Source organism: Histomonas meleagridis (genome assembly GCF_020186115.1).
Source record: "Histomonas meleagridis strain 2922-C6/04-10x chromosome Unknown contig_20, whole genome shotgun sequence".
NCBI classification, from domain to species: domain Eukaryota; phylum Parabasalia; order Tritrichomonadida; family Dientamoebidae; genus Histomonas; species Histomonas meleagridis.
Window position 1 is genome coordinate 614,433 of NW_027150805.1, and position 25,625 is coordinate 640,057.

Consider the following 25,625-nt stretch of genomic DNA (forward strand, 5'->3'; position numbering starts at 1 on the left):
TTTACATTCAGGACATTCAAGAAAACCATCTATGTTTTGGGAGCAATTATCACATCTCCTGCAATTAAAAGCAGGTATACATTTTAATGCTTGGTATTTTTCCATTTGGCTAAAATAATTAATCACAAAAAAGTTGACAATTTTGTGAGCTCACAAATTTTACAAATAAAAAAATAATTTTTGTTTGTTTTTTAAAAAAATTACAAATAATTTTTAGTGACCATTAAAACTTATAATTGGCAAGAATAGTTCAAACAATTCTTGGTGTTCGGGGCATAGAAGATTTTGTACATTTTTTATTGTATCTTCTCGTGATTGTTGGTGTCTGTTATACAAATTTATTTCAGATATCATTTGATTAAAGTCACTGTAGGTAAGTTCTTGTTTTGCAGTTTTAATAAATAATGAACTTTTAGATGTACCCGTAGTTGGAGTTTGTGATGGTTTAGTTCTTTTTGTTGAAGGGGAGTGAGGCGTAGAAAATGATTGTTTTGAAATTGATTGTTTTGGTTCCAGTTTTATAAATGATTCATATTGAGGTTCTGGTTCTGGTTGACTGCTAGATATTGCATCTTGTTGATCAAGGAGACCTTTCAGAGATTGGTTAAGTGAGATAAATCGCGATATTTCTTGATCTTTTTGTTGGAGAGTACGTGAAATAGAAGAATTTATTGTTCGAAGTCTTACAGCTTCTGCATTAGCATCTTCGTATGCAATCTGTAATTGTGTATTTTGCTTTTCTAATTGTTTGATTCTTTCTTGTAAATCCTGGTTTAAGGCTTCAAGTTCTGTAACCCGGTTTTGCCACATCCTTGATGATGCTGATTGTTGTTGCTTAAATGATTTAACTGCTTTTTGTAATTGAATCAAAGCTGAATTAAGTTCTTCTTCGGCGCCTAATTCCATCCTAAAAATAAACGGCCTTGACGGTTATTTCTCGTTTTCCTTTTTCTTGCCGAAATTTCCATGTATAAGTTCTCATTTTGCTATGATCGTCAATGAAATTATTTATAATTTAGATATATATATATATAAAGAGAAAATGTAGAAATTGAAGATAATATTTAATTAAAAAACATTTTAGTTTTGATCTGCTCTGTAATCATCAACTTTAAATTCATCTGTTTCTTCATATAAGACATCACGAATCTGCTGTAAGAGAGGGTGTTTCCATTGATTTTGAACACCCAATTTTTCCAGTAGCCATAGTTTAGAAAGATATATTTGCTTTTCATAAAGCAATCCAATCATTCCCTTTTTTAATTCTGTATCAGCCTCTATATAAGCATCATAACCTTCAAGCATTGCATTTAGCCTTTTTAGTTGATCTTGTGTTATTTTCACTTCTCCGTTGTCTACTTTTGTTTTTAATTCTTTTGCACGTTGCCAAATTTCTTCTTCATTTGTTTTGTCTGCTTCCATTAATTCCAAATTAGGAACCGTTTAAAAATTCATAGTGGCAGAAACGGTTTTATTGACGGTTATGGTCTGGCCTTTATCAAGATGGGACGCAAGAACATCACAAAAGCTCGTGAATCCATCATTAGCAGCCTCAGCCTTGTTACCAAATCTGGAAAGTACAGCCTTGGCATTGAACAGACTTTAAGAACACTCCGTTCAGGTCAAGCCAAACTTGTTATCTTTGCATCAAACATTGCTCCATCACAAAAGTCCCTCATCGAATACTATGCTATGCTTAGCCAATGCGATATTCTTCCTTTTGATGGAGATAATGTAGATCTTGGAACAGCCTGTGGTAAATATTTCCGTTCATCTGTTATCACAATCATTGATGCAGGTGAATCTGAAATTCTCAAAATGATCAAGGAAAAGTCCGAGTAAACACAAAATGATAACTAATTTTATTTTTTGATAATTAGTTTATTTCAATTTATTGCAAAGTTGTTCGCTTATACTCACAAGTGGTTCACATTACCTGTTTATAATTATGAAAGTTTTTCAAAGAGATTACATTAATTTGTGATAAAATCTGTTACTTATTTTTCTCTTTTAATACGTACTAAATAACTAGAGTGGAATTAGTACATTCCATATTTTCAAAATTTTATTGTGAATCTTATAAATTTTTTTGTGAATAAATTGATTATGAAAAATTATAAAAACTTGCCAAACTCCTTTATTAAAAACGTTACTACTTTTAAAGGAATATTCACCAAAAATCAATTTTATTTTTTGATTTATTGAGTCCGAAATTAGCCTTAATTTGAGCTAGACAAATGCTTTTCTCCTAAGTCCTCCAGGCACTGAGAACTTGATAGAAATGCGAGCATTATAAATTGATGCTCCGTCCATTTCTTTGAACGCTTCAGCAGATCCTCTTATATCCCAATACTCTATAAAACGCTGCATTGGCTTTTGTGGCGTTCCACGAATTTGTTTTATTTCGCCGAATTTCGAAAACACTTTGGATAATTGCTGATTATTTATCGAAGGCGTCAAATGAAATAGAACAATTGTCCCATTGTTAATTGGTTCTGATCCAGGGAGAGACTTTGGAACAGAATATTTAACAGTAATTTCACGATCTCCTATTTTCATTCCATTAAACATATCATGGAACATTACTGAATGCCTTAAATCAAAGAATTCCATATGGACAGATCCATCACTGTTCATTTCGAAATAATTCAATACTGTTGGGGGATTTATTAATTCATGCATATTTTCTTGTGTAAATTTTTTTTCAAGATTATAAACCTCAACAGAGCGGCTTTCAAGTTCGGAAGGAGATGTCACCTCTCTATCAGGTCTATTGATTACAGGAATTGGTGGATTTGGAGGTGCTTCAAATGTAGGGATCTTTAACAAAGAGTACTGGTTAAGATCATTTGGTGAAAAGCTCCTCCCATAACTTGGAGGAGTTTCGATGAAGAATCCCCAGTCTTCGTCTGTTGTCATTGAAGAAATGGAATGAAACGTTATATACGGTTATGCTATTCAAATCTGAAGAAGAATTGAATCGCAAAAATTTTATGCGGGAGTTGTAAAATCAATCTTTACAGCTGTAAAGCTTATAATTTAATTGAAAATTTTGAATGGTTCAAAATTTTGACTTTTTGTAGGCACAGTTCGAGATTTTGTGTAAAATAATTTCAATTTTTCATTTCATACCATTAATTCTTCGCTTATATAATGATATTATCAATATGTTTTTATAACAATACGTGAAGGCGTGCTTCTTATTTCGGACAATAATTAAATTATCAATATTTAACAGGTCTATTATGTGGATGTAAGAGGTGTTCGAAGGACAGCAGTCAATTGAACCAGAAGATTTTTACACACAATTTTGTGATGTTTACACTAAGAAATTTCACGAACAATTATAAAAAATGCCTCTTGTCACAATAATTTACATCACTAATAATAAAATGCCTTTTTTTAAAACGTATTGATTGATACTAATTTATCATTACCTTTCATACTTTTTTTATCAATCCAAAACAGGAAACCATCCAATCTTTTTTCTTTGATGGATGTTACCAGAATGTATTTGAATCAATAGAAAAAGTCAACATTTTAATTTCAAAGCATTACACAACCTCCTCACATCTTTTATCGTTTAGAGGACGTTTATTATTCACAAAACCGTTTAAGGAAAGCGATGGAACCAGAAAGCCGCACAATTCTTCCTATCTTAACTCTGAGCCCAAAAAAAAGATATTACTTGTTGGAAGCAGAACCTTATTCAAACGAAATAATATTAAACAAAAAAGATGTTATTGATGGAATTAATAAAAATCTCTTAAGATTATTCGGAACTGCAGAAATCAACAATATACCAATTGATGTCATCGAAAAAGATACTAATATGTTTGTTGTTTCAACAGACATATCAAAATCTGTCGCTCTTAGATCTGGCTTATTATTATCTCCAAACAATTCGCGAATTCATAACTTTAGAGTTCTTTCTGAGGCATCCTTTCTTCAATCCCTTTTACATGATAGTCGTCTATACTTCTCACCTTTGCTATAATATGATGTTTTTTTGGTATAAATAAGTAACTCATTTCCCGAGAATTTATTAAAAATAAAATTTAACATCTCTAATTGATCCAAAAAGGCCATCTAAAAAAATTAGGAACATTTTCTGATAAATAAATGTTAATATTAAGATATTTTTTTGATCAGAAACAATATAGGAAATTTTAAAATAATTTTTATGCACACACATTAAAAAGATTAATTATTTAGATTTATCTCTCAGATTATGTCATTTATTATTACGTTAAATGTGATTATCTGCTACAGAAAAACAATTAACAAATGAGATTCTTTCCACAATTCATTAAAGCCATTTCTTGTAAAATTTTTTTCATCATGAAAAATGCTTTTTTTTAAGTGCAATCATTTTTGCATTCTCTTCCAATTATCTTCAATAACCATCCATTTTTAGAGTAGAGGTATTCATAAATACATAGCCCCTGTAAGGATACTGATTATTGGAACGTTTACATCTTTTTCTTTGCTTGTGATGCGTCAAGATTGTGAGTCTTATTTCAAATAAAATCATCCTCAAATTCCCAAAAGCAATAACTTTTCAAAAGGAAATGTGGATCAGCCACTGAAAAATCAGTGCAGATAAACGGTTTGCCTCAATTATTGTTTTTGTTTACATTAAGTTTGAAAGATTTCAGCGGTTTTTGCTTGGTCCTTTGCCGATTCAAATACCCACAAAGCAAATGCTTCCAATAAATAGAGGAGAGGCTCCGCATACTAACAAAGAAGTTGGTAAACTTGGAGATGTTAAATATTATAATTCTTCTTATACATCTTTTCCTCGTCATGAACTTAATCCACCTGACCAAGACTATGCTCGTGAACGTTTTAATGCAATCAATCACAACACAAAAGAAGGTGTAAAACCAATGACCAAAGAAGAACAAGAATTCGAAAGAAGTTTAAATTGGAAATTAATCAAAAAATTCACAATGGCTATCTTCAAAATGGATGTAACAAGGTTTAGTTTCCCTGTTGGTTATAACGAGCCTCGTACTTTCCTTGAGCGCTCAGCTGATCTTTTTGGTTTTCTTACCCAAATTTATTTGGATCGTGCCGAAAATTGTAATGATCCCTCAATGCGTCTTGCCAACGTTGCTGTTGGTATTGCTGCTGGGTATCATTATTATCTTCAGCAAAAGAAGCCATGGAATCCAGTTCTTGGAGAAACATATATCGGAAGATGGGAAAATGATGTTACTATCTATGGTGAGCAAACTAGCCACCACCCACCAGTTTCACAAATCCAAATTGTGACACCTAATAACAAATGGAAGATTAATGCCAAATTCAATTTTGCTATTGACACTGGTATTACACGTATTGATATTCTCCAAAAGGGACTCACTGAACTTGAGTTTGGTGATGGAACTCATATCGAATGGGAATTCCCAATTATTGCTGTTACAGGATTACTTCATGGAGATCGCGTTGTTAAAGTTAGCGGCGTTGTTGAGATCAAAGATACAACACATAACCTTATTGCAGTGATTGATGTTAATCCTACACCATCAAAAACAAATGGAATTAAGAAATCTCGACCAACCACAATATATGGTGGAGTTGCACCAATTCCATCCAACGTTGATAAAAAGGAAAAGAAATCCCTTCAGTTCAACCCAGTTATCAAAGGCGATTATTGTGATAAATTATTTATCGGAGATGAAAAAGCTTGGGACATTAATGAGAACATTGTCAAGAGACCAAACAAGCAAGTCGATGATGACGAAATTTTACCATCAGATTGCAGATATCGAATTGATAGAGGATATCTTATTGAAGGTAATATGGATGTTGCTGACAAAGCCAAGACTATTATGGAAGAGTGTCAGCGTCACGACTATAAACTTAGGGAAAGCATTCCTAAACATTAGAATATTCTATTAAAATTTGATTTTTTCTAATTTCTTATTTTTATTTCTGTTCTTGTTTAGCCTTCAGCGAAGCGACAATTTGTTCTGTCGAGGGTACATTACTCTTTTGGAGGTCTGCCTCGGTGACGGTTTGAATTTCCTCGACGGTTTGGAGTGCCCCGTCGACCGTTTTCTTGTTGAGTTCTTTTTGTTTTCTTCGTTTTTCACCTGTTTTATGTTTCAGGAAATATTCACCGCTTTCAATTTGTCGATCGATTTCGGTGTCTTTCGGATAATCCGGTAAAATGTTCTTGTTTCTAATTTTTCTCTTGAACTTCTTCTTCTTTTTGTTCATCTTCTTGAATTTGGGTAGAAAACGGTCCCAGTCTTGATTGGCGAGCTCGGGGCGCTTCATGAGGTCGCGCTTGACCATAAGCGTCTTAATGTGGTACACGGGATGGATGTTATTCATACAATCTGTGGCTACTTTCTGAACTGTTCTTAATCCTTCTGGTGGTCCGATCGCGGCAACTGTATGTCCTTGTACTAAGATATAACACTTGGTAAGAAGTTCTAAAGCTTTAAGCGTATCACCATTGGGGCCAATTAAACGTTGGCGACGTTTAATAAAGCGTTCTGTATTTCTGATATCACGACCAATGACAATGATCATTGACTCAACGTCATCATCAAGAACACGAACCGCATTTTCAAATGGTACTGATCGTGCTAATAACTTGATTAAATCGCGACATCGGATAATTGCACATGGATCCCAGGTTTCATTGGTGGTACGAACAACCATAACACCATCTTTGGTATCAAGAGTACAATCAATCCCCAAAGTTTTAAGTTTTTCTTCAACTTTGGGCCAAATATCAGTCAGATAACGTTCGCGATAATGAGGAAATAGAACTGCAAATGAAGACTCTTCTAAGAGAGGGTGTTTCATATCCCCTTTTTGAAATGGGCGCAGAAATTCTGGATCAAGTTCCTGCTGCTCCATTTTTTCTTTGGTCTTCCGATTAACGGTTGCTAATAAACGGCTTCCATAAAAATCTTCTTTTGGGTGAAATGTATTGTTTGATGAAAACATGATGCATTCTGTATTTAACTTACTTATGTTCAAATTATTTTAGCAATATGCAATTTCCTCTAAATCCTCTTAAATTGTGATGAATCTTTTGGAAAAAATAAATAACATTTCTTTAAAGATATCTCTCACACTTGTTATTATAGTAACTTCCATTTGTAGAAACTGCCTTGAAAAATATGTAGATCGACAACAAAATCTGAAATAAATCATTAATTTTTATATAGTTTGTTAGCAAATAGAAATTTTAATACACCTTCAGTCCCAAAAATATTATTTAATTGTGTTTAATTGTTTATATCATCGCCCCAAGTTTTATAATAAAAAATTGGCGCGCCTATTTGTGTTAAAATTTCGGCTTCTGTCAATTGAACAAAGTTTGGCGCCTTGAGAACGGATGGAATTTCTCCAAAGCCTTTGATGATACGGTAGTTCTTAAATGGTGAAACAGGAGAATATGCTTGGAATTTATAGCCATTGGCTTGAATTTGAGTTTCTTTGAATCCATCTTTGGAATGTGGAGTATATTGTTTACAAGCAATGCTGAGAAGAGGCTTTGTATATGTGTAATCAGAGCGAGTAAAATCAAGATCAGAAATGGGTTTTGTTTCAACAGTATATTCGTTAGCAACCTCATGATGATTTTCTAATATAATTTTTTTGGTAATAATCGCAATGTTATTATCTTTTGTTAAAGAAATACAATATGGCATGAGAATGAACTGATCGGAATGAGCTTCAATTTCTGCAAGTTTCACGACATTGTCTATAAATAATTCATGAGAAATTGGATTATATAAAGTTAACTCGTTTACACCCATTGTCAAAATCCCTTTGCCTGGTAGCAAGATTGATGTGCTATTAAAAATTTGGAATCGTTCTAAATTTTCGTCAACTAAATGAAGATTAAATTCATCATCAGATTTCTCGATTCGATACAAATAAGGGTTAATTGAAACATATTGTTGGCCTTCGAAGTTAATGGTGTTGAGTATTGTTTGATACTTCTGCGTTTGGAAACGATTGAATTCTGAGTAAATTGGTCTGAATGGAATTCTTTCTCCTGTCGAAGAAATACATTGAGCTTTCAACTGCACAATTTCATTCTCAGTGATTCGAAATACAAGTCCATAAATCACAAAATAAAAGAAATTTTCTCTCCGAATTATAATGGGATCATACCTTCCTGAAATTTCAAAGTTAATTGGTGCGCTTTTGAAGGTTGTTATGATTGTGTCTCCTATACGGAGCGCAAGAACAAGCTCTGAATTATTTCCTGTCTTATATATGAGAAATAAAGGTGATTCATTATATGATAATTGAATCAAATCGCCTCTAAAAAACGGATATCTTAAAAGAAAAGCATAATCACTACTTTCTGTTATTTGTCGGCGATTTGAACGCTGTAAAAATTTAATTCCTTTTTCATTTTCAATGATTTCTCCCAAAGAAAGAATTGTCCTTATTTCATTTTTTGGAGCTTTTGAAATCTTTTGTTGGCGCAACTGAGAACTTTTGTTTGCCATCATTTGCACTTGGGGATAAAATGAAAAAAATTGTGGGAAAAATGGTATCCCATAAAAAGGAAGATATTGATATGGATACATGTATGGTATGTAACCGCCATAAAGAGGGAAACAATATAACGGAAATGAATAACAGACTATTGAAACATTCCCTTCATTTGGAACTAGGATCATTTGTTTATTATCTTCTTCTTTTATATCAGCAGAAGCTCCGTGTTTGCTGTGTTGGTTACTCATGTTAAAAATAACGGTTTTTGAAAAAAAGAAAAAGAAAAAATTTTGAATGTTTCTAATTAGTTTGGAACGAAAATAACACAAGCTTTCGATTATCAACTAAAGGGAATTACATCATTTGTTGGTTCAATCCAAAAAAGTCAAAATTTGAAAATTGAAAAAATATGATTAATTCAATTTCAAAATTAATTTTTGCTTTAAATATTTACTTAAGTATTACACCAGAGCAACCAAGCAAAAAAACAAAATATTAATAATTAAGAACATTTTTATTTATATTTAATAATAAAATTTATCTGTTATTCCGTTTTTGGATGTTCTTTTTTCATCATAATTTTATGATCAACGAATGAAATCGTCGCTGTAAACGAAGCGAACACCACCCAACCCGCCATTAACACGAACACAGTTATATAGAAAAACGCGAGCCAATTAAACAAAGGCGTTCCATCACTAAATGCGTTATACGTCGGCATAATATTATCGCCAAGTGTAAAACTCACCAAAATCTCAACCATTGACACAATCGAATGTGCTTTTTCAGCAACACTCGAAAACATAAAAATACCAAACAAAAAGAATGCAAAAATAATTGGAACAAATCCAAGTATAACATCAACAATCATAAAAATTCCTTCTCGGATAATTTCAACAAAATGATATGAATAATCATTAAATTGAAACCATTGTAATGCCGACAGAAACATAAAGAATGATGATACAGCAAAGTATTGTAATGTTAATAATGATGGATACTCAGTTAATTTCAAACATTCCACAAACACGACGATGCAGGCGGTTATGATCAGACAGCTCACAAATATTTCGTAAACTAGCCAAACGCCAAAAGTGTAATGAAACTGTTGACGAGGTTTTAATTCTTGATAAATAACATCAGTATCAAGCCAATGATGATGTTTCGCCCAACGTTGACGGTGTTCATAGAAAAGAATAAAAAGATGAATTAAGGATGATATGAAAAGAGGACGAATAGCTTCAATTGATTTGAAATAATAATGAAGATGCTTACGATCGATTTTACGACCTTTAATAGAGTCTCCTTCAAGAGGACATCGATGACGAATGATTTTGGAACTTAGAAAGAAGGCTGGATCAGAATTTACACATGATACAATAACAAGAAATTCCCATAAACTACAACCTGGAACTGGTCTACGAGATGAAAAAACATAAATCGGAACTGAGGTACGTATTGTAGTGATGTTTTTGAGTGATTCTGAAGTGATGGATGGTTCAAAAATAATTGATTCCGTTCCATTATTATATGTAAAATGATGGTACACAAGCGTTGTTTCATTTGGAAAGTCAATGTCCATGAGAAAATCGGTTTTAATACTTTCAGCTTTTTCTTGAATTTCTTGATAGTAATTATTAATGAAAGATGCCGTAGCTACCGAAGTTTCATGAGTTTCTAAAAAAAATACTGATTTGAAAACTCCACGGATATTGTAAGCATCCATCTGAACAGGTTCAAGTACATTCATTAAGTACATCCAGCAACAAAAAACTTCGATAATGTGGAAAAGTTTTCTCATTGTAAACCTATGATATATCCGCCATGTTTCAAGAGTGCCAATATTGTTAAAATATGATAAAGAAATTGGAAATGTCACAAGACGAATTCTTAGAGGCATTTCCTTTCTGCTGTTAACGTTTGCAACTTTAGGGTGCCCCTCAATAAACAATTGAAATCATTTATCGTTTCTTGATTCACCACTGCTATATGTTACAAGCATTATTAAATTGGTCATGAACACTTGCTTGTCTTTTAAAAAACTTGATTTGTTCCAACATTATAGATATAATAAATGTTTTGAAAGTATGTTATTTTTCTTGATTTTTAACTTACTCTCGAACCAAACATTGTGTGTTAAATCTAATTTTAGCCTTGAAGTCACAGAAGAAAATGAAAATTTATCATATTTTAAGAATTTTACGAAATATTTTTTCATTCAACATAATTATGTTGTCTAACGTTAGACAAATTCCTCGCCATTCATTTTCTCATTGGAATCCATTGGTAGAAGAACTAGTTCATAATACTTCCGCTATTTCTATTAAAGATTAATGCATTTCTTTTTTATTCAACATGAAATATTTGGGGAAAAAAATGAAATAATTACAATATCATCTTTTACATTTATATTACAAATATACAAAGTTATATTATTATTAATGAAAGCATTGAAACTAATTCTAAATCATTTATTAATTGGAGCACAACAACAATAAATTTAAATGATAACAAATTCTAACATCATCACTTTCTATATATCTAACTCGGGTTCAATCCGATTCATATACAAATTTATATTTTGACTTAAAAACATCATCACTATCATATACATTAGTTCACACCACAATTCGAACATCCAGGATTTCATATATTTCAACAAATGCATCAATGCATATACATCTTCATTAACAATAGTAACTTACATATATGTCATATCAGCATTACAACACATATGTATAAAGCATATGATGCTTCATAGCAATTGTTATATAAATGCTTGTGTGTAAAAATAAATTATATTAATATTAATTGTAAATTTTTTTCATCTATAATGAAAATATGTACAGTATATGATATTTTATCTGTTGCCCATTTTTCCTATATTATCTAATGTTTATAATGTTTCGCATTCATTTGTAAATTTACCAAAGAGTAATACATAAAATTATATAATTAAAACATTTAAATAAAAAATTTTTAATCACTTTTACTCAGATTTCATCACATCCCAAGTACAATAAACAAATTGAAAATCGCTTTCGAATCTATGACCGTCCAAATATCTCAACATCTCTGTTAAATAAGATTTACATGATTTCTCCATACTTATTTTTAGTGCTGAAGTTTCTTTACTATTTGTTACCAAAGCTTTAACGAAATTCACAACTTTTTCTGCCAAGTCATCGATATCTATTTGATACATTCCTACAACAATTCCAGATATGCCAACAACAATTATATCCATTAGTAAGCCTAAATATTCAGTGTTATATGGAGAATCAGCTTCAAAATCTTCTTCATCCATTTTGTCTAATTCTTCGATAACTTTTTTTGATGAGGAAATTAAAGTATTCAAATTGCTATCGTTTTCGTTACCAGTGAATAAGTCGTCGCAACTTAATGAAATTCGATTAGAAAGAAGAGATATTGTGTCTAATATGCTCCCAGAAAGACGGGAATAAAATAAGTCATTAGTTTTGGAATCTGTTGATTCAGATGCACGAATTAATGATTTAAGCCACATACGAATAATATGATGTTGTATCTCAATGGAAAAGCTTTGAGCTTTGCCAATGCCACGTTCTCCATCTCCATAACGCATACGATAGCCACATGAAAGAAGATCAACTAATGCTCCATTTACACTTGTTGTAAAACTTTTATAAACTTCGGCGGGTTTAAATATAGTTAAAAGTTCCTTCGAAAGGTCCATAAGATCTTTATGTAAAGCAATTGATTTACTACGATCTGGAAATTTAAATGTGGGAAGGATTGAAGAAAGAGCTAAAAAGCGTATCTCTGGATTAGGAATATTATAAATAATATTGAGGGCTTCGAAAAGATGTTTTTCGGTTTTGGCATCAAAAATTAATAATGGAAATTTGGATGTGGATTTCATTTCAAGCAGAACCAATTTGTTCTTGTTTGTTACTTTTTCAATATTTTCAACATCTACTTTTAACAGAACAGATTTCCAATCGTATGATAGAATTTCGAAGTATTTGAGTGAAGTAATTAAATGACAATTTGTAAAAGCTTTAATTTGGGCTTCATTAAACCCATATGATATATTGAAAATTGAACCATGAAATTTTGGAGTAAACATTTTTTATTTTGTAAGTTCTTTGTAATACCAACGATCAAAATGAATTTAAAAAACTATTAATAAAAATCAAAACACATCCCAATAATTCTTACATATGTAAACTAATTTGATGAATGCATAAAAGAGTAAAACATCATACCCAAAACATCCCAAAAGGAAATGATGTTAAACACAAAGTTTATTATTTTTTTAGTTCAATTTAGGAAAAAAAAAGAGTGGAATGAGTTTGCCTGTATCTGTTATAAGAGAACATCGTTCAGCTCAAAAAATCAAAATCCGCAATACATAAAGAAGTAAAGAGAAATTCCATTGTGTTAACCTGAAGAAAAGCATAACGAAAACATGTTTGTTTGTGTTTCATATCTAAGATATTTAAAGAATTTTCTCTTACCTCAAAGCAAAAACATTAAGAAACAATTCGAAGATATAAATTTATCAAAAAATTTATTCGAATTTCATTTTCTTTACACCGCCTCTAAGACGTTGATCCGAGTAACGCTCATTCAACAAATGTTTATCATTTTTCAGAATATTTTTTGCCTTTTTTATCATCCAATCTGATGCCTCTAAAATTTCTTCTTCACCAATATTTGTTGTATATCTTAACAATAGCTGCATTGGGAATCTTTGATTTAATCCGACAAAAGAAGAATAAACAGCAGCTGCAGCGCCAACAGCTGTTGGACAATCAAGTGACTCAAAAGACATTATGAAAACTTCACAAAAAAAATTCGCACACTCATAGACAATTGCATCTGTTGAAACAATATCAAGAAACCTACGCACAAAAAACTTGATTGTAGGATATGTTGTACGAAATGATAGAGCTGGAAGAAGATCCATTTCAGTTGCGATTATTTGATCCGCTATAAAATTTGTATTCGTTTTCTCTAAATATTGATCTAAATATCCATACGTGCGTTTGTCGGCTTTAATGGAGAGCCAAAGACATGATAAAACAAAGAGTTGAATATTTTCTGCAAGGAGTTCTGTGGAACAAAGAACAATGTTGATATAAAATGCTGCATTGAAAAGTGCATCACTGGAACAGCCAATATCTTGCGCTACTCGTATTAAATACTTAATAATGTTTTCTCTCATTTTTGGAGATTTTTGAAGAATTTTTTCCTGGCGAGTAAGGAATGATTTTTTGGAAACTACATTAGAAAAATCTTCGTCCATGGCATTTAAAAAAATATCATTTGCAATATATGATAATTTTCTTGGGATACTTTTATTTTGCTCATCAATATCAATTATCTCTTCTTCACTATCTTCAGTGAAATCAGGATCACTATATTCATCATCATCTTCTATACTATTTATATTTTGAATTTTCATTGTGCTTTGGGAAACCTTTTCATCTCCTATGTTGTTTAGATTAATTTTAGTTTCATGTTCATCCATATCGGGTCAATTAATAAACGGGCATTAACGTCAGCTTTGATAAATTTATCCAAAAAAATTAAGAAAATTTACTTTTCAACAGCTTTACGACTTCGTTTCGTTTGGACGCTTCAAGGATGTTAAAATGGCATTTTATCCGATTGATATTAATGTCATATTTTTAAATGAAAAAGCATTTATTTGAAGTATAAGATAACATTACTACAAAAAAATTTTTATTATCAAATATATAACGGGCTTAACATGTGATAGGGCGAAAGCCTCAGATGAGTAGAAATTGAGCATTAATCACAAAAATTAAATATTGTTGCATACTACAATTCATGTTGAGTTACACCTGTGTTAGGCCTCAGCAATATTTGTCGATTAAAAATAAGCAATAATATTATTGACGATATTATTCGAAAAAACGCAGCGGTTTTATATTGTTTTTCTTTCTTGAAATTGAGTGAAAACAACATAAATTACGACGCAAAGTTCCGTTTACTACAATAGATTTTCAGACAAAATTGAATATAAACCGCCTTGACAACATGAAAAGTGACAGAATGCCTCAAAACCTTACATTCAAATCGTGGTTTTCACCGGTTTACATATGTAAACAGTTATTCACACAATCCCCCTGAATACAACGTGCCAAAAATTTTACAAGCCATTCAAAATTGAGTTACTGTAATTTCAATTGAAATAGATTTGTTTTAACTTTTTGAAATTTTATCAAAAGTTCAAATCCAATCATGAAATCGCACACAAAGACGAAATCCTATCCCCCAACAAATCTGGATATCTCGTCTGCGGATGAACTACAGATAGGGGTACCTTTAAGGCTGTTATCTTTTTGTCAATTATGCGGATCTATGGTGAACAAATATGGCGAACCCTTCACAGGTTTAACAGAAGATGAAGCAGATAACCCAGTGGTTGTTCGCGAAATTACATCTGATTCAACTAAATCGTATCCTTTCGCAAACCACTACTCATCTTCATCTGGAAATGAGTTTACACTTTCCGTAAATAATACACAAGCTAAAGCAACTACAGAGGAAAGGGAAGAGCCTTCCGACTTCATTTTTGATGAATTTGACCCACAGTCACATTTTATGCAATTTCTCCATAGGACTAACGAAAGTAGACTCAAGTCAATAGGATACACTTACCCATCTTCTACTCCAAACCAGGAAACCACATACAATTTTAAGCATTTGTTCAAATCTGTTCCAAATTCAATGGGCGCTGAAAAAAATAAGAAGCGTCCAAGGTCCCATAGCTCTAACTTACCTCATAGCATTGCATCAAATGTTAAAATCATCAAGGTTATGAGATAAATTTCAAATATATGTACAATTTTCCGCTTTGAAAAGGCAACCAAACTTGACCAAGTTTCAAACTTTTTATATCAAATCAAATTTGTAATTTAAACAATTGTCTAATTATATCAATTTTATTGCTTTTGGTGCAATATTTTTACTTCTTTTTGTTGTACCTTTTAAAACATTAAGACAAGTCTACGTATGGCTTCCGATGAAAATCAACATTCGATGGGATAATGCGATGAATCCGAACTTAAAAGTCAAAAATAAACGGAATGAAATTTTACGTAAAGCATTGAATCTAAATTTTCATCACTTTCACATTTAATAAAATATAATCCTTTCCAGCTTTTGCATAAAAAAAAACATTTAGTGAACAAATTTTAAGGTGTAAAGAAATAGTTTTTACTTTTATGTAATTACCTAACAAAAAATTATTTTTTTTACATTGGCTTGCTCGAAGGCGATACCTTCAGATGTTTGTATATTGGTAAACATTGTCCGAAGAACAGAATTGCAAACACGACTGATGCTATTAAATTTATTCCAGCAAGTACAATGAACAGAATTCCTAAAACAGGATTCTTACCACCGGCGAAAGATACTTCGGAGATTACAATTGATTTTGTTCCTTCGAATGAGCTGACGGGGTATGTATTATTTATTTGCACATAATAAGTTCCGTGATCAATATCAATGTCAGGTGCTGTAGAAGCCCAAAGTTTCCTAAACTTAGATAACGGTGCTATTTGTACCCAGTTTACAAAATGTTCATCTTTTTGTCCTTTTGGAAACAAGGTAGAATTGCGAAGCCAAGCACTAGTATCATTGTATGTTGGGTTAGTGTCTTGAAAAAGAGAGTAATAAGTTGAGATAGATATGCTATCTGATGTGAAATTTGGTAATGAAGAATCAATTACAAAGGTATCGTTGAATATACTTGTTGGAAATGCGCCACAAGGGGCAAGTGGTTCGCCAATATCATTAACTCTCATTGGATCACATTTATCTAAATTATCTGATGTAACAAATTCTCCACTGAACTGATCCCAATTTTTCGAGCTCATGTAAAGGAAGTTATTTTGAAAGAAGTTTGTTAGTTGGTAATAAAAAAATAGCTGAGTTTTCTTCAGATCTCTGTCAACGTCAAAACTTACATTACAAACTGTCCCAATTTGGCATTTATCATCATATCTTACAATGGCTTCCCAAAGTCCGTCGCTTGCCAAGAATATTGGCAATCCAAATGCGAGTGATACCACTGTTAAAATAATGAAAATAATTGAAGAAACGCAAGGCGTGTAGAACGGCTTACATGACCCAAGCCTCTGCTGCAGGAACTTCGACTGCGCGTGCGGTACCTCCTCTCCGTGACTCTCGCTGGACATCGCCGACACGGAACTTGAGTTCAATTTGCGTGTTCAAATGCCATAAACCATTCAATTGTTGGCACTTCGCAAAGTATCAAAACGATTCGGCGCACTTTGAATTGTGGCGTCAAAAAAAAAATAAATATTTCATAGTGCTTTATCATATTTAGCTGCTTGATGATGTTGAAGAAGATCCAGAGCTCTCATCAGAGTCGTCCATTGATGTTGCGTTAGGTGACGATTCATATGAAGAAGATATTTCAGATTCGGATGATCCGGAGGAAGACTCAGAGTCTGATGAAGATTTGTCTGATGATGACTCAGAGGACGACTTCCTTGGCGGAGGCGGCGCTGGAGCTGGAGCGGGCGCTGGAGCTGGTGCTGGTGCTGGCGCAAGTTTGATCGGCTTGTTCTTGGGCAGCGATTCGGATGATCCGGAGGAGGACTCAGACTCAGACGACGACTCATCGGAAGACGACTTCTTTGGAGGCGGCGCTGGCTTAGCTGGCGCTGGCTTGGGCTGCGGCTTGGGCACTGGCTTCTTGCTGGACGACGAGTTGCTTGACTCCTCTGATGACGACTCGGTTTCGGATGATGACTCTTCAGAAGATGACTTCTTTGGAGGCGGCGCTGGCTTGGGCTGAGGCTTTTGTTCGGCGGGCGGCGCCTTCCTCTCCTTGACGTCTGATGATGGCTCTTCGGAGGTGGACTCTTCTGACGATGACTCAGATGATGACTCAGAGGTTGACTCTTCCTTCTTAGGTGGTGGAGATGGTGCCTTGGCTGGCTTAGGTGGCTTGTGCTTCTTAGACGATGAGGTGGACAACTCAGAGAATGATGACTCAGATGATGAATCTTCCTTCTTCTTCGGCTCCTCCTTCTTCTTTGGTTCTTCTTTCTTCTTTGGCTCTTCCTTCTTCGGTTCCTCCTTCTTCTTGGGCTCTTCCTTCTTTGGTGGCGCTGGCTTGGGCTCCTCCTTCTTCTTGGGTGGAGCTGGCTTCTTTGGCGCGGCCTTCTTGGCCTGCTTGTTCTTGTCGTTGTAGTTGAGGATTGAGATGACGTTTAAGATGATGATCAAAATGAGTAATGTTGGGATTTCAAAGCCAAGTAAGAAAGAATTGAAGGCATAGAAGGCAGAAAATGTGTTGACACTGAACTGTGTCCTTTCTTCTTGTGCATCATACTTTTCTAACTCAAGATATGATTCAGTTGTTGCAACTTCTTCACGATCTTGTAATTGGTGGCTGACATAACATATGTACCCTTTCAAGTTGTCACCAGACCAACTTCCAATGCAACTGTCGGAAGCAATTGTAAAGAAGCATGGATCATTTGATGAATGATTAAGATTTGACGCATTAACATTAACTGTACATTGGGCAATGGTGGATACTGTGTAACTGTCATCTGATGTAATTGCATATGTAACAAAGAAATCTGGATGATCAGCTTGGAATTCTTCTAGTGATGAATAGTTTAAAGCTTGGTAAACTTCAACAAGACCAGAACCATCATAGTTATCTACATATTCTCTGAATTCTGAATTACCATTATAATAATTGTAAACTGAAGGAACAATTGTTGTGCCGAATCTAGTGTAATCAAGGCCCATGATCTGTGAAATTATAAGCCCTAATGATGTAATAATTGAAACAATGAAAATTATAAGTCTGACTATTTTAGCTGCATCAAGTAAGTACATAACTGTTACGATCAATAATAGGACGGCTGTTACGATAGCGAATACAACGCATAAAATTGCGATAGTATGTACCCATCTGTGAATTCCGTATGTTAATTGAGAGTACATATTATTGTCATCAAATAATGCATTATATGTACATGCTGCTATGGACACAATGAAGAGACCAATAGTGCCACACCCAAGGACAAACTCGAGGATGGTTTCTCTCTTGAGAGCCATATTTCTTTATAATTTCGGTTGGTTGAGCTTTTTCAAGAAACAAATTGAAAAAGCGGAACATTTGAATTGGCTTTTTGGGCCAAACGGTTGCGTGCGCTGATCGTTGATTGGTCTTTTAAAATTCAATTAACACTGACCAATTGAGCTTTTTCAAATGAGTTGTATGGGAGAAATGATTTCGTTTCGTTCCAATTTATACCAATGTTATGATTTTAATTTTATTAACATAATGTTATTCACTTTTTTAAGCTTTACATAGTGTTAAAAGCAAAAATAAATGGAATTTAAAAGAATTGCAAAAACACCAAGGTTTTGCATCGTATCAGAATTATTTTCAATACTTTACGGATCAAAAGTCTTGATTTTTTCTCATGCTAAATCTTCAATTTTTTGCAATTTATTAAGGAAATCGTTTAATAAAAATCATTAATGTTGAATTATATAATATTTAGATGATGACTTGGAACGAAACAATGTTTCTTTACGAACTTCTTTTTGTCATCGTTTGTTCGAACAAATAATGTCTTAAATTTTTTGACTTTCAGGTGAGATTCTTATCGTATTTATCACAAATTTTCTTCTTAATCGCTTCAACTTTTTGATAACTTTATCGTTCGTGATATGTTTACCACAACGTTCAGCTTTTTACCATTTGTTCATATATAACAGTAAATTTTAACAATGAAAATCATAGATCTTTAAAGTCCTGACGTATTATACTTAAAGTCTAAGAAACTTCAATAGAAAAATCAATGTTCACCCGTTCAAAATTAACATTGAAAATAAAAAAAAAATTGTAACAATGATAACAATTGATATTTCATTGCCTTTCCACCTCACGAGTATTTAGTATTTTATTTAAATTTAGATGAAAAACAGGTGAGAAAAAAATCATTTAATAAAGTACGTTAATTTTTTAACGGTTTCTAATGACAGACCAACAAAAACAAGATGTTTTAAAGATCGAAATGGAAATGGAACAGACACATATTCTAGGTCAAAGCGTTCAAACAAAAAATAGTTTTTCTTATTTTGGCGGATATGACATGAAAGATCTTTGGATTCAAAATTCGAGTTCTGAATTTAATACAAGACTTATTCATGTTGGTACTGTAGCATCAATTACAGAAGGTTTGTCTAAAATTCATGATATGCAATTTCCTTACACAAGAATTATTGGTGCTTTATGTGTTTTTAATCCCGAATGCAGTATTTCATATATGTTTGGCGGAATGATTCAACAAGCAAACGCTAACAACAAACTCGAAATCATTTGTTCAGACAAAATCTATGCACATAAATGGGACAATTTATTTCCAATATCATATTTTAATCCTAACAAAGACATATTTTCCAAGAGGGGATGTTTTTCTCCATGCGGGCGATGTTTTCATTCAGGTGCATGGGAAATCAATTCATCTTCAATGTGGATTTTTGGTGGTCTTTGTCAAATAGAAGGCACCGTAACCTTTTTAAATGATTTGTGGAATTGGTCTAACATTACTGGTAATTGGATTCAGGTTGAAGCCCTTAATTCACCATCTCCAAGGATTTATTCGTCACTTTTTTGTGTTGAGAACAAACTTTTTCTGTTCGGCGGTTTTACTCAAACAGCCGAAACTTCATTTTTTTGGGTTCTTGATTTATCCCAATCTGTTTTAAAATGGGAAGAAATTGAGATTCCAGTCCAGCTTAAAAGTCAAGTTTATGGTTGTAAGCTTAAATTTTATAGTGATGATTATAATTCATATCTTGTTTTTGTTGGTGGCTCAAATTTTTATCTTGATATTAATTTCATAGAAAAAGGAATTAACAATATAAAAGAAGATATTGAAAATCAAGCGCCATTAACCATTTGGTTTTATTCACTTCATAACAAAAATTTTAGAAAATTTGTAGTTAAAGATGTGCCTAATGTTTCATATCATAGTTGTGAAATTATTAATGAAGACGTATATATATCTGGCGGCATTATTACTAACAAACAATTTAATGTTAAGCCCAATAATATAATTTATAAAATTAATTTTAAGAATTTTTTATATAAAAATTCATTTAATAATTCGTATATGATAAACTCAATTCAATCGTTTAGTAAGTCATTTAACCCAATTAATGATCAATTTATTAAAGACTTAAGAGATATAATAATAGAAAAACAGAATAAACAAATTTCAAAATTATTTATAAAGGAATTAACTGAATTATTTCATTATCATCAAACATATCATTTTCCATTACAAAACTTTGTATGTTATGCTAATGTATATGCGAAAAAAGAAATTTTACTTAAACGAATTGGAAAAATGTTTTTTCCTCAAACAGCAATACCAAAAGAATATATATATGACTTAATATATTACGCATATACTGATACAATTGATCTAACAAAAACAAAATATACAAATTTTTCTGAGTTTTCTATGTTTATTGAGTTTTGTATGTTAAATAAATTATATCGTTTAATATGGTATGAGTTTGGTTATCATTTACAGAATTTAATACCTTCACAAGTATTTCGTTTGTGTTTTTCAACATTTGGTAATTCTAAACAACCAATGTTTGAAGATCCTAATTTAATAATAATGAAAAAAGTTTTTTTGTTTTTTTTAACTAAATATCATCGATTTGCCGATTTTTCATTACTTATCGGATTATCATCAATTTCATCACGTTTTATCCTAAAGAAAATTTCATATTTTGAAACTTGTGATTATGAATCAATTAAATTAATATTTCCAAATTCAAATCATAAGTATCAACTTGCATATTTAACAAATGGTACAAGAAAAGATATATTAAATAATATATTTAAATTTGATAATGATGTTCTTAATGAAACAGATATTATAATAGTTAAATCAATTCTTTCTTTTACTATTCCATTACTTTTTGATTTCCATTCGAATAAAATAATTTTCTCTTTGATAAAATTACTTAATTCATGTGATATGAATTTCACCGAAAAATATTTTAATGATTTAATAGATAACTCTAAAAATTTGTTTTTTATTATGGCAAAAGAAAATATATATTTTAAAAAGGATTTAGTTTCTTTATTGCCGAATATTAAATTTAATTTTTTGTTATTTTTTGTGCTCGATTTAATTGGAATTTGTGGTAATGTTATTATAATAAATGATGATAATAATATGAAATTTTTTTATGATTCGAATTATGGAATTTCAATTCCAAACATAACATTAAATTTAAATATATCAAAAAAATCTATATATGCTATATTTTTCGTCTTATATACTAATATTAAAATCAATGATTTACCCGATTTTTTTGATATGGAATCATTGGCATATGATTGTTTAACATTGTTAAGTAAAAATTTAATTATTCCTCCGTTTTGTATTATGAATGATATGAAAGATTTCGTAATACAAAAATTGTTTATATCTAAAGATAAAAAAGAAGCAATTTATAAAATCGCAAATTTGTTTCCGAAATTATTTAACGCAAGATTACATGAGAAATTATTTAATTTATATGAATTCGATGAAATTTATAATATTATAAATGAAAATTTCTTAAATGATTGCGATGATGAACAAAAAGAATATTTGATATTAAGACATAATTCAATGATTTTGCCTCATGAAGAAGAAATAAATGTGGCAAATATTGATAAAGAAGATGAGTATGATTCTGAATCAGATTCTGATGGAGTTTCTTATTCAAAATAATTAATAAAATGTTTTTAATGTTTAATTTTGTTTTTCATCTTTTTCCTAGGAAATTATTCAATTAAATTTAATATATATTCACTTATATAAAGACATGTTTGAAACTTATGTATTATTTTTTGAGGATTTAGAATGCAATTTATATATAAATTTCACTTTGAATCTCTTCTTATCATATCATTAGCTTAATTCATAAAATTGTTTTGATTTTGCATAAATTATTAAACGTATAATTTTTATTTAAAAATCCAAAATAATTATTAATACAGTTATTGCTTAGCATACTGTATAAGCATGTGATGTTCATCATCAATGGTCATTCCGTTTAAGCCATTAAGTGCTGCTGTTGCTTGGTCAATTGTATCAAATTCAACAAATGCAATATCGTTTTTCTTTGGAACAGTTCGTGCTTCAACAAATCCAAGGTACTGTTGGAACAACATACTAAGTAAGAGCTTGTTATCTGAGTCAGGAAGATTCTGAACAAATAATGTCTTATTAGGCGGATTGAGATCTGCTGTTGGAGCAATAACAGGAATTGGTTTGGAATAGGCTGGCTCTTCTGTGATAATTATCTCTTCTTCATCTTCTGAGAGCATATCGAAATCGTAATATTTTGGAATCGAACCATGTGTAAGAAATTCAGCTTCAGCATCTGATATTCGTTCTGCCTTCCTACCATATGGGTTAAATGTTCCTGACATTTTTTGAGTAATTTGTGATTTTGCAAGCGCAAAATTTACTGAAATTGGTCTATCAAATAAATAATATTTATCAAGCATTCTTTTTGCAGCAACAGCACTATCAGTTGATTGAAATGTAATCCATGCTTGACCACGTCTCTTTAATCCTTTATGAGCTCTAATTTCTAGAATTGTTCCGTAAGCAGAAAATATAGAAAACAAAGCTCTCTTTAGCTCATTGGTACCGATTTTATCGCAAATATGATTAACATAAAGAGTTTGCGAAACAACTGACATTAGTTTCGATTTCACACAACAGTTAAAATTTTGACTGTATCCGTTAACTTAAAATTTGGAATTCTCGAAACAAGAAAATCAATTTTCCAATTTTCTGGAAAAATATTCTGAATATTTAACTGATGCTCCAAACAAAGATGAACTACTTGTTTTTGGAAAAAAATTATTATCACCTTTTCCTCAAACATCCAATAATAGAAAGTCAATACAACTACTTGAAAAAAAGGAAACAGAATTATCAACTCCTCGTAAAGAAGAACATCCTCGAGTGAAATCATCAATATCTTTATATTCTCGATTTGATACATTTCCTTTAAATAACAAAACCACAACAGAACAACTCTCAACTGAAATCAATGCAATTCAACATAAAAACGATCTTCTTCGTCTTAAGAAGAAAACACTTCAGACCAAAAAGTCCGAACTTACCACTCAATATCAAAATATGATAATAGATAGTATTCATAAAAAAGAAGAATTAAACGAAGAACTTTTAACACTGAAACAAGAGCTTGCTCAGTTAATGCGTCGTTATGACACCACATCACCAGATACGATTTATAATCCCAAAATGAGTGAATTCATTGAACTTAATCAACGCATTATTCATCGTATCAACGAACCCAAATCTCTTGCGCGCGATTCCATTCTTCATTGTGAGCGTTGTGTCTTTGATCTTTACAAAACCAAATTAGAAACACTTTTACAACATTCATTTCAATTAACGCCAGAAGAAACGCAAAAATATTTTAATGATTCCTCGAATGAAATCGAAGAACAAATAAATCAACTTCGGAAAAGTATAAATAACGAAAGTATTCGAAACGAGAAACTTCAAAACGAAGTTCGACAACTCGAAGATTGTGTCATAATACAAAATGATGAAATTCGAACATTAAAACATAAGTTAACACAAATCGAAGATAACATTGAAGAGATTAATACAATTTCGGTGAATGAAATAATGGAACTAAAGGAGAAATATAACAAATTGTTGAATAATCAAAATGAAGAAAATTCATTTGTTTCTTCAGCAAGAGAAAATGGAAAAGAGAAAAAGAAATTAAAAAGAACTTCTTCAATGAAAAATAATATAAAAGATTTGATGGAGAATATGAAGAGCGAAGAATTCTTTGTCGAAAATAGAAAAGAATTTCTGTTTTCTAAAATTAGTAATCCCGAAAACATTATGTAAATTGTATAAATTTAATTTAATTTTTTTCATTGTATTACAAAAATGATTATTGGAAGGATAACATTAATCATAAATAGTAAAAAAAAAAAAGATTAATTTTGAAATTATGATTGAAAAATAATATTTTTATGAATATTCTTCTTCAATGTGATGAACAACTTAAAATATGAGTTCCTTGGTGATAAATCTTAAACATTTCAATATTTCAAATTGATTCATATATCATAACTTTGTGGTTGGCTGCTAAAGACATATTAAAATTCATATTTTGAATGATGGGAAAGTTTTTTTTGGCAGCATTATGAACAAATAAATATGACATATTATATTTACAAAATCTTATGAATGGTTAAGGTTTTGGCACTGCAAATACCATAAATAATCCAAAAACAAAAAACAGGTACTCATTGAGAAGAGGATGTGGAGAAGATAATGGTCCATATTTTAACTTGGATTCAATTATTGAACTTGAGAGAATCATATTTAATTTAAATGAAGAAAATATTGAATCATCAATTGAAGAAACAATAAAATTATTAAACGATAATTCTATCATTTTTGGAAGAAGAAGGAATGAATATCAATGGTATTATTATCAATGAATCATCAAGTAATGGGAATTTATATCTTAAATATTTTCTTCAAAAGAATCAAATACCAAAAAATATTTTATTTATATCTATGTACTGTAAAATCAGGAAACATGTTTGAACTTTTGAAATATATCAGATAACAAAAAGAAATTGATGTCAATGCTGAAAATATTTTATAATTTTGTTTTAATAATTTCATATCTAAAAGTAATATATAGAAATTATATAAATTGTTTCAAACAGCACTTGAGGTTGAATCTAATTATGGCTTCACTGAAATTGAAAAGTTGATTCGTGAGAAAATAAATCAAATCAAAGTATTTATAAATGCGACCAAAAATGGTAAAACGAAGAAAGTTGCAGAACATATACAGAAAAGAGTTAATATAAATGTTAAAGATATTGATTAGATATGTTTACTATATAAATCATTATTTTGATATTTTTATATAATATATGGAAATTATTTATATGATTTAAAACAGTTTTCATTTACAGTTGTTAAAGCACAACTATTATAAATAAAGTTTTTTATGAATTTATTAAAAATTGAGTGAAATTT

General features: G+C 31.2%; 12 protein-coding genes across 12 annotated transcripts; 3 read left to right on the plus strand and 9 right to left on the minus strand.

Annotated features, from left to right (window-relative positions):
- Positions 1-213: 213 nt before the first annotated feature.
- GO595_002767 (uncharacterized protein) lies at positions 214-906 on the minus strand (the record flags this gene model as incomplete). The annotated part of the gene is made up of 1 exon (XM_067915713.1): positions 214-906. The coding sequence occupies one exon, from the start codon at positions 904-906 to the stop codon at positions 214-216; it is 693 nt and encodes a 230-aa protein (XP_067776568.1).
- A 597-nt stretch (positions 907-1,503) lies between these two features.
- On the plus strand, positions 1,504-1,842 carry GO595_002768 (60S ribosomal protein L30; the record flags this gene model as incomplete). The annotated part of the gene is made up of 1 exon (XM_067915714.1): positions 1,504-1,842. One exon carries the CDS (start codon positions 1,504-1,506, stop codon positions 1,840-1,842), a length of 339 nt encoding a protein of 112 aa, XP_067776569.1.
- A 387-nt stretch (positions 1,843-2,229) lies between these two features.
- On the minus strand, positions 2,230-2,919 carry GO595_002769 (protein MEI2-like 2; the record flags this gene model as incomplete). Its single annotated transcript, XM_067915715.1, has 1 exon — positions 2,230-2,919. The coding sequence occupies one exon, from the start codon at positions 2,917-2,919 to the stop codon at positions 2,230-2,232; it is 690 nt and encodes a 229-aa protein (XP_067776570.1).
- Positions 2,920-4,703: 1,784 nt separating this feature from the next.
- Positions 4,704-5,894, plus strand: GO595_002770 (Oxysterol binding protein; the record flags this gene model as incomplete). The annotated part of the gene is made up of 1 exon (XM_067915716.1): positions 4,704-5,894. The coding sequence occupies one exon, from the start codon at positions 4,704-4,706 to the stop codon at positions 5,892-5,894; it is 1,191 nt and encodes a 396-aa protein (XP_067776571.1).
- Positions 5,895-5,934: 40 nt separating this feature from the next.
- On the minus strand, positions 5,935-6,825 carry GO595_002771 (putative HIV-1 rev-binding protein; the record flags this gene model as incomplete). Its single annotated transcript, XM_067915717.1, has 1 exon — positions 5,935-6,825. One exon carries the CDS (start codon positions 6,823-6,825, stop codon positions 5,935-5,937), a length of 891 nt encoding a protein of 296 aa, XP_067776572.1.
- Positions 6,826-7,253: 428 nt separating this feature from the next.
- GO595_002772 (uncharacterized protein) lies at positions 7,254-8,492 on the minus strand (the record flags this gene model as incomplete). The annotated part of the gene is made up of 1 exon (XM_067915718.1): positions 7,254-8,492. The coding sequence occupies one exon, from the start codon at positions 8,490-8,492 to the stop codon at positions 7,254-7,256; it is 1,239 nt and encodes a 412-aa protein (XP_067776573.1).
- A 2,978-nt stretch (positions 8,493-11,470) lies between these two features.
- On the minus strand, positions 11,471-12,196 carry GO595_002773 (uncharacterized protein; the record flags this gene model as incomplete). The annotated part of the gene is made up of 1 exon (XM_067915719.1): positions 11,471-12,196. The coding sequence occupies one exon, from the start codon at positions 12,194-12,196 to the stop codon at positions 11,471-11,473; it is 726 nt and encodes a 241-aa protein (XP_067776574.1).
- An 837-nt stretch (positions 12,197-13,033) lies between these two features.
- On the minus strand, positions 13,034-13,996 carry GO595_002774 (Cyclin, N-terminal domain containing protein; the record flags this gene model as incomplete). Its single annotated transcript, XM_067915720.1, has 1 exon — positions 13,034-13,996. One exon carries the CDS (start codon positions 13,994-13,996, stop codon positions 13,034-13,036), a length of 963 nt encoding a protein of 320 aa, XP_067776575.1.
- A 737-nt stretch (positions 13,997-14,733) lies between these two features.
- On the plus strand, positions 14,734-15,321 carry GO595_002775 (uncharacterized protein; the record flags this gene model as incomplete). The annotated part of the gene is made up of 1 exon (XM_067915721.1): positions 14,734-15,321. The coding sequence occupies one exon, from the start codon at positions 14,734-14,736 to the stop codon at positions 15,319-15,321; it is 588 nt and encodes a 195-aa protein (XP_067776576.1).
- A 428-nt stretch (positions 15,322-15,749) lies between these two features.
- On the minus strand, positions 15,750-16,694 carry GO595_002776 (uncharacterized protein; the record flags this gene model as incomplete). The annotated part of the gene is made up of 1 exon (XM_067915723.1): positions 15,750-16,694. One exon carries the CDS (start codon positions 16,692-16,694, stop codon positions 15,750-15,752), a length of 945 nt encoding a protein of 314 aa, XP_067776577.1.
- Positions 16,695-16,842: 148 nt separating this feature from the next.
- Positions 16,843-18,600, minus strand: GO595_002777 (uncharacterized protein; the record flags this gene model as incomplete). The annotated part of the gene is made up of 1 exon (XM_067915724.1): positions 16,843-18,600. One exon carries the CDS (start codon positions 18,598-18,600, stop codon positions 16,843-16,845), a length of 1,758 nt encoding a protein of 585 aa, XP_067776578.1.
- Positions 18,601-22,564: 3,964 nt separating this feature from the next.
- GO595_002778 (U1 small nuclear ribonucleoprotein A) lies at positions 22,565-23,275 on the minus strand (the record flags this gene model as incomplete). Its single annotated transcript, XM_067915725.1, has 1 exon — positions 22,565-23,275. The coding sequence occupies one exon, from the start codon at positions 23,273-23,275 to the stop codon at positions 22,565-22,567; it is 711 nt and encodes a 236-aa protein (XP_067776579.1).
- Positions 23,276-25,625: the final 2,350 nt, after the last annotated feature.